A 10,636-nucleotide genomic window follows, 5' to 3' on the forward strand; every position below is an offset into this window, starting at 1 on the left:
ATGAATTCTCTAATGAATGAATGAATTCTCTAGCACTTTCACTGGAATGTACAAAACAAATGTTGTTATTTTGCATATTATTTTGGGCATTGTCTCAGCAGTTACCCTGTGTGTTTCTACTAGGTCACGTATCAGGCGAGAGCTCTTCATAGAGGAGATCCAGGCAGCTGGAGGGGCAGGGCCTGGCAGTGAGGGGGGCTCCCCTTCCCTCCGTGGATCCAAATCAGGAGAAGGGGACAGCTGTGATGGGACAGAATCTGAGGGCACAGTGGAAACACGCCAGGGACTGGGCCTGGAGGATCATAGAGGAGCATGCAAAGACCATGACATGGAGGCTGAGTCTGAGGCAGGGGGCTCTAATAACTCCCCTGCCCAGATAGACTGCACCACCTCAGGCTTAGCCGGGCCAGGCTCCAGCTGTGGACAGAGTGGACTGGGGCTCTTCAGCCTCACAGATGCATCCTCCAGTAGCGCAGCCTCTAGTACTAACATCCCTGCCTCTGGCTCTGCCAGAAACCCCAGGGACAACAATCTGCGCAAGAAGAAAGCAGCCAATCTGAATAACATCATCCACAGGCTGGAGAAGGCTGCCAGCAAAGAGGATCCCTCAGAGTGGGAGTTCTAGCTCCCCCTGATCATCCTTCATCCCTCTCGTCTCATAACCTCACGACCTCTAACCTTGGACCCCTCCTGCTCTGTTCCAGTTGGAGAGTGGACACAGCCAAAGTCAAGCTCAGCAGCCATTTTTATTACATAGAAGCTTTCCGAAAAGTGGAAAGAATCAAAGAGTGGTTGACAAAACCCTTAAAAAGAAGATTTACTGAATACCTAGAAGAACAAAATAAGAGAACTTCAGTGTCTCTCCTTTTTTTTAAACTGAGTTTTGTTTTTGTACTGAGAAAAGCACTTAGCCGTCCTGCTGGCCACTGGCCCTGCTGTACCTCCCCCCTATCACCAGCCACTGGTGCACCAGACTGGTTAGTCCTGAGCTGGGGTCTGACCCGCAGCTGGGGTTGAAAACTGGACTCTGTAACACAGGCAAGGCCTGACACAGCAGCTGTCACAGTGATAGACACTGATAGATGATAGATAGAGACAGGAACTCTCTTACAAGAACTTTCACTTTCTTAAAGGAGATTTTTTCCGCTCTTCTCACCTCCCAAGTGTCCACAAACCTCCCCTCACTCAGTGAGACGCCTCATTTTTCACACTGTAGAGTGACTGTTACAAACCCTTTGCCTTTTTCACTCACTGCGTGTGTGTGTGTGTGTGTGTTTGTATGTTAGGGGTTGTGTCAGTGTGCACCTGTGTATGTGTGTGTGTTTGTAAGTGTGCGTGTGTTTATACACACCCAAAATGGTGTGTGTGTGTGTTCTCTTCTCAATGGCAGCATGTTTTCTTTTTTATCTCACTCCTACACTCTTAAGAGGGTAGTGGAAGGCCTGTCGGCTGAGCTGCCATGGTTACTGATGTAAGAAAGATGAACTTTGACCTGTTGTGACCCCTATTCTATCCTGCTGACAGCCATGTGATGGCCAGAAGGATCTCTAATTCCTCACAAACACACGCACTCATCTGAAGAGGAAGGAAGGAAGGAACCCTCTTTTTGCCTCCTTAAGCCCTTCTTTTAAGGATGAAGGATGATCTCTCTTTTTCATATTGCAATTTGGTTGCCAATAAGAGATTGCACAGTCTGTTGACTCTAAAGAGTAAAAAAAAAAAAAAAATAGGGAATTTTAGGAAGCATTTTAATTAGTACAAAATAAGGACAGAAAATAAGAGAATAACAAGTTACTGTTTTAAAAAAAAAAAATTAGAATAATGTTGCATTGTTACGATACAATGAATTCACGTAGTACTGTAGCTGTCTGACATGGTGATTCTATACGTGTCTCTTTGTTGTTTTAGGTTGTGCACGTCACAGCTTTACCCAGCACTGGACCTGCTGGGTGTGTGTGTGTCTGTGTGTGTGTCTGCACCACCGACAAATTTTCTCTGTTCACAAACGCAGATCTTTTTATAGGCCAAATCAGGAAGAGTGTGCGTGTGTATGTCTGTGTGTGCGCGTTTGCGTGTCCTGTGTGCATTTGTATTTGCCTGCATGTAAGTCAGGGTCGAGGTCAATTCACTCAGAGCTAGATTCAAGAAGCAGATTATCAATAATGAAACTCTTGACTGAAAAGATGGGTTTTAGTGAATGAATTGCAATGTACAGTACCTGATTAATCTGTACCTTGTGTTGATTGCTGCCAAAGTGAATTCACCCCAACCCTGGTGTGAGTAGTTACCGCTCTCCTCGAGTCTATCCTGTATCCAGGGATGTAAGTCTTTTTGCATTGAATTCTACTGTATACACTACAAATTATAAGGCATATCACCTCCTCCCTGTCCCACACAAGCCCTCAGTGCCTGTCAGCCCACTGCCTCCCCTTTGTGCGTGCGTGCGTGCGTGTGTGTTTGTGTGTGCGTGTGGGCGCATGTACACGCATGCTTGTCAATACATGCGTATGCAGCGAGTATGCGCGACTGAGGAGTGTTCAGTGTTTCCAATGAGTGGGGTCATATTTCGTATCTACTTGCACACACTACTAGTGCACAACTGACACCCTTCTTTAAGCTGTTTGATGCGTTACCATTACATTAATCTTCTCACAAAGTAGTGTAATACTATGATTTACTGTAGCTTGGTTTTATTGCTATTTTGCATTTATAGTTTGGTTTTTATTCTGCTTATTTATAGGTGCTGTATTTTTCATTTAATGTCTTATCATTTGAGTTGTCTATTTTTTAAGGGATTATACTGTTCCTGAGGGCAAGTAACATTTTTATTAGACGTATAGACTGCCGGCAGTATTGGTTAATATTTACAAAGATGTACTAGTTCTCATTTGTTTGTATATTCATGAATCCTAAATTTTAGTGTCATTTGAATAGCTTTGAAAAATGTGTTTGCTACAGTTCATGCTCCCATAAGCATAAAGCTTTTACCACAACAGTTATGCTCTTAAATTGCTAGCTAGAGAATCAAAGGACATATCAAGATCAGTGAATATACGATAGCATATCTCTTTTCCTGTTTTCTGTTCTCCTATAATATATTATTTTATTTTAATTTTATTTTTTTGGGCAAACCCAACACTAATGCTCAGCGGGGCATGCAGCTTTCTTGTTTGCCCACTCTTTAATCACATTAACATAATGAACAGGTCCAAATGTATACACTTTTGTCAAATAGGTCAAATGAAATTACCTAAACTTGAGAACACATTTTAACTCGAAAGAGGTCATATCTGCCAAATTGAGATTAGAGAAGTGTACCAGCTAGCAGGTGTGCTATGCCAGATTGAACAGAGATAGCCAGCCTATGATTATGCAGAATTTCTATTGCAGTCCATAAAAAAGCACTTATTAGGAATCTTTTGTGAAGACTTAACCGAGGACAGGGTCTGTAAACACTACAACAGAGTACGATCCCGGATTCCTGGGAAATGTATGCCTTTTTTTTTTTTTCCTTTTTTTTTTTCTTTTTAAAAAAAAAAAAGTGGTTGTGAACCAAGCACAGACTCTTATCCGCAGCCTAACACTAAAAACAATGAAAACATAAGAAATCTGTACCCATCTGTTTTCTATGTGATGAACTGTGTTCTTATGCAGCAGCCCCTTCTTTCAAATTGCAGATGACTGTGTGACAGAAAGGGCCATTGTCCTGTACAGTTGTAGATATTATGAGTTGCTACTACCTGTTTTGGTTTGTATCTAAAATCTCCTCAGTCCATCCTTAAGCCTTCCCTCTCTCTGAATATAAATCCAAATATATTGACAGTCGGTCAAAAGATACTGATAAACCCGTTGCACTGCATTAAGATGCTGCATTGGGTAAAATTGGATTCACTCATGTTATCTAATAATTGTAAAACTCCTCAAACATCGGCTCTTCCTGTGGATGGCCGATGTGAAACATCTGACTTCTGCAGAATACTGAAGGCTGATTTTTTTTTTTTTTTGCCTGATTTTCTGTTGGACTACTTGGACTGGCCAGCCACAGTATGTTTTACGGTGATGAATGGCTACTGTAAAGAATAAGCACTTAACCCATTAGCCATTTTATAGCCAGATCCATCAACTCACCCAAAACCATGTGAGATCATCAGATTTGTGCCTTTAACTGCCAAGCAGGGCACCAAACTAGTGATGTCATTAGAAGTAGACGATTTCACCTGATTTGTTCGTAATCTGTCCAACATCGTGATCCAGACTAATTTCTTACACATTTCATATTGGTACTTAAAAGTCGACTTTTCTCAAGCTTTCTGGAGAGGGTTGTATATAATTGCTGGAGTGCAGTAAAAGCAAAAAGGAGAAAACAAACCAGTATATTCTTGTGACTGACCTGCTGACAGGTTTTGGTCCGGGTCTTATTTCAGACAATGGTTTCCCCTCCCCCCACAATGCATTTCTTTACGTTTTGAATAACCTAACTAGCAATGAAAGGCCAGAGCACCTAATGAAGGAGGAAGCATGCAGCAACAGCGTTCACTGTAATAACACTGAATTTATTCATAGGGCATTTTTGTATTTTTCTGTTTGTGTCGGGTTTGCTGTGACATTATGAACGGCACTACAGGTATTGATGACGACGTGTGCCAATTTGAATGGTTATTTGGAAAAGAGGCGTGTAAATACATTTGATCAAGTAGCTATTGATTCACTATTGTCACAGTATGCTTTTGTTTGAAGGCAGGAGGAGAGAAGGGACGATTCAGGACTTTTCCATGATCCACAGATATTTTTCTACAAATTTAAATCAGATGATTCTATACACTGTTGAATAACATTGTAAAGGTGTAACAGATGCTGTATATCATATCATGTTTTCTGAAGTCGTAAAGCTTTACTGTATGATCTGTTTGAAGTAGTGGTTATTCATTTGACATATTAGTTGTAATGGAAGCCCGAACAGCAGCACTGGTCACCATATTCAGGAAAAAAAAAAAAAAGAAAGAAAAAAAAAGAAAGAAAGAAAAGAAAAACCTCAGATGTTTTTTGTAATACTTTTAGAATATATCTTATGAAGTGGGTTTTGTAAGGAAACACTTTCGAACCAGTGGTGCTGTATGCATAGCACACTCAGTAATACATACACACATAATACAGCACAATACACTCATCCTTTAAACCCCCATCCCACCCCCTTCCACTTGCGTGCTTTTGGTTTTTAGCTCGCCTCTCACATTGGCTCCAGCTAATTTTAAGTCTTAAACCATTTCTTCTTATCTCCTCAGTTATTTCATGTCTAACTGTACAATTTTATAAGCCAGAGATCAACTCTGGACCAATAAACATTTCAGTAAAAACTCGTGAGATTTAGAAGAGGAAGCAAAGAAGCCAAATAATGAAATCTCCACCTCTGTTGAAAGGTTGCTCACAGTTTTCTGTATGTTGCTACCTTGTGTCGTCACTTCAGTTCACCCACAGCTTAAGCCACAGTGTAGTCTGACAACCAAATGACCTGGGGAGATCTTCAACCCCCATTTTGGAAAGCTTTAAGATGCTCGTTGAGGCTTTAGCAAGTTCGGAGTGTTTTTAAGATGATTTTTCCAACCTGTCATCAACAACGTGGAAGTAATTACTCTCATTAACTTCTCCCACTGCTTATTTTTGTGAGTGTGTGCGCGTGTACGTGTGTGTTGTAGTACAAAAGGCTGCATGACTGTAAAGGGATGGTTAAGGTGTTTTTTGAAAGTCGTTTCCCTAGCACTTCTGTCACTCCTGAGATGCTTTTTTCTCCTTCGGGGTCTCCCTCCCTTTCATTTTTCCTCATGTATCATTGTTTCTTTATCTTTCTATTTACTAAACGTATCATGTTGTTTGTTCTCAGCACTGTAAAACAGTCCCTTCTACGACATTGAAAAGCAATATCACTGTATGAAACATTCACAATGTATTTGTTATGATTGACATTTGATTCATCATCATTATTATTCACATGCACCCTAGGTGTGATAATTGAAGTAAATCTCTTTTATACAAATACTAAAAGTGTGCTGTGGTAGTTTTTTTTTTTTGGTTTTTTTTGTGTTTTTTTTTGTTTTGTTTTGTTTTGTTTTTTTTTTTCATTTTCAAAAACCTTGTTGGAAAATGATCTCGTTGAACAGAAGGGTGGTTGTGTGAACAGAAAGTATTCTCAGAGAAAGAGGACTAGGAAAGGCTCAGAAAGTGGGATTGTGGGGCAGAACAGGGGATCCTACAGGGGTTTTAGTCATGTTAGTCATGTTACGGATATTGGACTACTGCTGCCATTTACAGCTGTTGCAGGTGAGTTTTATTTATTTATTGTTTTTTTTTTTTCTGGAGAGCTATAAATAATATCTAAAGGTTAACAAGAAATCCAAATGAGAAATAATCTCGAAATGTTTCTGTCTTTCCTCTGTGCCCTCAATAGGCCGTTACGCACAGCTGCAGCTGGAGTTTTCGGCTGCAGTGCGGACCAGCGCAGAGCAGAAGGAGCTGATCCTGAAGCTGGAGCATGACCTGAGCACCATCCAGGCCATGTCCACCATGTCGCGCCCTGATGCGGACGGGTCAGAGGTCGGCAACATTGAGAACATCCCGGAGCCAATCAAAGAGGCCACTGCTATGTTTACTGGTATTTACTGGATTCTTTCTTCTTTTTTTTTTATTTAAAGCAATCTTGGTTTAAAATCTTAAGGGAATGTACACTAGTCACTGGTGTGGGAGGAGGGCTGAACATCAACACCACAGGTCTACCCTCACATTTTTAGCAACTGAAACAAATAAACAGGATTTTGCTTCTTCCGAACGCGTGCTAGATGGCATGGGAGACACCTACTCCTTTTGTAACAAATGGAAACATAAGAGCTAGAGACAGAAGTAGTCTTTAGCTCCTTTGTCACTTTGCCCTGCTGACTCATAGCTTAATCACAGGCTGAATCATATACAGGACCCCCATTGCTCATCTTGTTTTCTATTCTCCTGCACACTGATCCTCATCTGATTTTTTTGTTTGTTTGTTTTGTTTCTGTTTTTTTGTTACACGTCAGTGCTTGTTCAACTCTTTTTACGCATAGACACAGCAAAGAAAGTTGCCTGGGCCAGTTTCTGTTAAAGAAACCTTTTTTTTTTTTTTTTTTTTTTTTTGTTGTTTACATGGCATCTGAGAAATCAGCAGTTGGTGATTGGTGCAAAAAGTCACACCATTTTGAGTTCCACCCGCTGCAAACCAGTGAGAACACGAATAACAAAAACTCACGCACCAAGCAACCAACATTGTTTTCAATTGGTAGAATAAAGTGTTGTCATGAAAGTAAGAAGCAAAATGAGAAAATACATTTTCAGGACCTTCAGCACTGAATGTACAATACGTGCTCACATGCTCTCAGGGCATTTCGGTGGTCTGCTCTTTAGTATCATGTTCCTGTGCCACCAAACAGAAAATATCACAGTAAGGCCAATCATAAATGAAAAGATGATGCCAATGTAGGCGCAGGTAAAAATATTGAGGGTTATCATTTGACGTGTCATATATAACTGTTGTTGTAACGTTAGTCACGTCTTGAAGATTATAAGCTACCACTATCATAACTTTTCATCTCCAAGCTTTGATGCTTGTGTGAAATTTCCCTGTTGAAGTGTTCTGATAGAGGTGATAGCACATGAATTTAGTGTCAGGCCTCAGAGGCAAAACACCGAAGACTGACTCGTCGACTTCTCTAACTGGAATTAGAGGAGGCTGAGGGGTGGGGGATGTGTCTCTTTACCTGTTCTACCACAAAGCAGCCTGATTTGACAAATGTTAGGGTTTATTCTTTTACATCTGCCAATTACTGGAATTAGACAATTGACACTGTGTGCTGTGCAAATGGAACTGGGAAGTGGCATTAACTACAAAACGAAGTGAAATTAAACAGGTTAATATGATGATAATATGAATATACATGCATGTAAACTGAGGAAGTGAAGTATCTCATGTAAGTGTGTTTGTGTTAGCTCCAGGTTCAGGCGTCAGCTCTCATCCTGAGATTCCTCAGGGCCAGATGGACTCCCTGCTCTCCATCATCTCCAGCCAAAGGGAGCGGTTCCGCTCCCGCAACCAGGAGCTGGAAGCTGTGAGTCACAATCTCTCTCGCACGTGCACACACACACACACGCACACACACATTTTATATTCTGTGTCTTTGTCTGAGAGAAATCATTTCTCATCTCTTTGTTTCCTCTGTGTCCTGCAGGAGAATCGCTCCATGCAACAGACCATGCAGGCCCTGCAGAATGAACTGGACAGCCTGAGAGCAGACAACATCAAGCTCTATGAGAAAATCAAGTTCCTGCAGAGCTATGGAAGCAAAGTGCGTCTGTGTGAGTGAGTGAGTGAGTGAGTGAGTGAGTGAGTGAGTGAGTGAGTGAGTGAGTGAGTGAGTGAGTGAGTGAGTGAGTGAGTGAGTGAGTGAGTGAGTGAGTGAGTGAGTGAGTGAGTGAGTGAGTGAGTGAGTGAAAAACTTCTTGTTTGATATTGTGGAACCTGAAATCTGTGTGTGTTTTTTGTGAACATATGTTTGAGAGAATTTGAAATCTGTCTGGTTTCTCTGTGCTGTAGGCTGGAGGAAGTGATGACACAGTGATGCGTTACTCCTCGCAGTACGAGGAGAGACTGGATCCGTTTGCTTCCTTCAGCAAGAGGGTACAAGGCAAACACCATCATTACCCAAACTCTCTTAAACTCTGTGAAACAATCTGCTATATCTTGGTCCGTTTTGTTGCTGACTGTCAATACTTTCTTACCCTGATGACTGACACTGATATGGATGACGTGTTGAGATGTTTCCTGCAATTCATTTGGTGTCAATCTTACACAATCAAAGGCTTTTAGATTTTGTTTAAAGTGATTCTGGGAAATGTAGGTGCCGAATTAGAGCTAGGAAAATCACACCTCATTACCCAAAATAACCTGCTGAAGCAGATGCACAGTAGTAGCACAGACCAACAGTATGTATAGTGTAAAAGCATCTGAACCTGTGAGATACTAAAAATGGCCTGCATGTATTGACACTTTCCTAATGCATCTGCTCTGTTTGCAGGAGCGTCAGCGCAGATACCTGAGCCTCAGCCCCTGGGATAAAGCAACTCTGAGCCTGGTAAGCCTCAGACACACAATCACCTGCTGATGTGTTTTGGTGCAACTTCTTGTCTAACGCTTTGTGTGTGTTTTTTTTTTTTTGTTTATAAGGGACGAGTGATTCTCTCCAACAAGATTGCCAGGACCATTGCTTTCTTCTACACCCTGTTTCTACATTGCTTGGTTTTCTTGGTAGGTCTCCATATACGTCTGATCTGAGGATTAATGCTTCTGAGTGGTCAGCTGCAGAGGAACAGGACTGACCTGTTAGCTGTGATTTATTGTTTTTCTTTTTCCCAGGTGTTGTACAAGACCGCTTGGAGTGAGAGTATTGGCAGAGACTGCTCTGCCTTCTGTGCTAAAAAGTGAGCAGAATCAGAAGCTCGTTTCTCATTTTGTATTAATACATCATGTATAAACAGGACGTTTAATTTTAATCTTTGTGAGTACTAAATGGTCCTAATTCCGTTTTCTCCTCTAAAACTTGCAGGTATGCCGACCACCTCCACCACTTCCATGAGAACGATGTAAACCTCTAAGCTGTCCAACACTAATTCCATCATGTCCCAGTGAGATGGGGCTGGTTCACGACTGAGCAGCATGAGTAAAAGTTGACCTATTTACAATATGTTCCTCATGAAGACACAGCTTTATTCTAGTTCTTGCAATAGCTAAAATCTCCACTAGGAGGCAGTTTAGGGCTGTTAACAGGAAATCAAAGGGTGACTGATTCTATTAATTTCTTTTTCCATTTTCCATTTTTTCTTATTTTTGAGCACAGATCTAATGAAGTTAAGGCTCTATTTATCTTCCTGTATTAAAGGGACCACAACTATTGGGCCATGTTATGTTCCTTTGAGTTTAGCTGGAATTTTGAAAAATTGTAGGACTAAATCACCAAAGGTAATGTTAATGTAAGATCATAGGTGGTTTGGTTAACAGTATTTATGTTTGATTAGAATACAATGTGAAGGAATGATAGTGAAGGTGAAGGTGGGTTTTTCAGGGAAGAGTTGAACATTTTTGGGTTGGTGGTGGAACAAATTCATACAGTAGTTAGAAAGTTTTGCATTTCTTTTGACTGGAGACTGATTATTACAGTTTTAATGACTCATGGGAAATAAATAATCTTGTTCTGATACCTGCTGTCACTGCTGTTAGAAATACATCGAGGTCTGTCCTCCCATTCTTCTCCAGAGCAAATCACTCTGCATGTTGCTTACTTCCTTCTTCCTGTTCTGACATGACAGATATATCCCAAATAAAGACTATGCAGTAATTTCTCTCGTCTTCATTTTTAAAATGTTGTCATTCTGAGATGTGTATAGTAGTGAAGATAGCAGTGTATGGTTAAGGCATGTGTTTACAGTTTCAACAGGATCAAACGGCATATTAAATCAGAATAGCTTTGTATGCATCTGTCTTTTTTAATGTATTTATTCATAACTAAATTTTAAAGGTTTATGTCTGGTAATAATAAATAGCCTTGCAGCTGAGTGACACAGA

General features: G+C 40.8%; 1 protein-coding gene across 5 annotated transcripts in view; it reads left to right on the forward strand.

Moving 5' to 3' along the window:
- cux1b (cut-like homeobox 1b) overlaps nt 1-10,413 on the forward strand; it is a 59,418-nt gene extending 49,005 nt beyond the window's left edge. For 4 of the 5 annotated variants that reach the window (XM_026299313.1, XM_026299314.1, XM_026299316.1 and 1 more), the window contains one exon: nt 124-5,069. In XM_026299313.1, coding sequence (XP_026155098.1) covers nt 124-625 — 502 coding nt within the window. In that variant the 3' untranslated portion in view covers nt 626-5,069. Of the gene's footprint in view, nt 1-123; nt 5,070-6,442; nt 6,647-8,007; nt 8,127-8,246; nt 8,364-8,611; nt 8,696-9,092; nt 9,150-9,241; nt 9,323-9,430; nt 9,496-9,620 lie in introns of those variants that run through there. The other variant, XM_026299317.1, reaches the window with a different exon arrangement.
- Nucleotides 10,414-10,636: the final 223 nt, after the last annotated feature.

This window comes from Mastacembelus armatus, chromosome 13, assembly GCF_900324485.2.
Source record: "Mastacembelus armatus chromosome 13, fMasArm1.2, whole genome shotgun sequence".
NCBI lineage: Eukaryota > Metazoa > Chordata > Actinopteri > Synbranchiformes > Mastacembelidae > Mastacembelus > Mastacembelus armatus.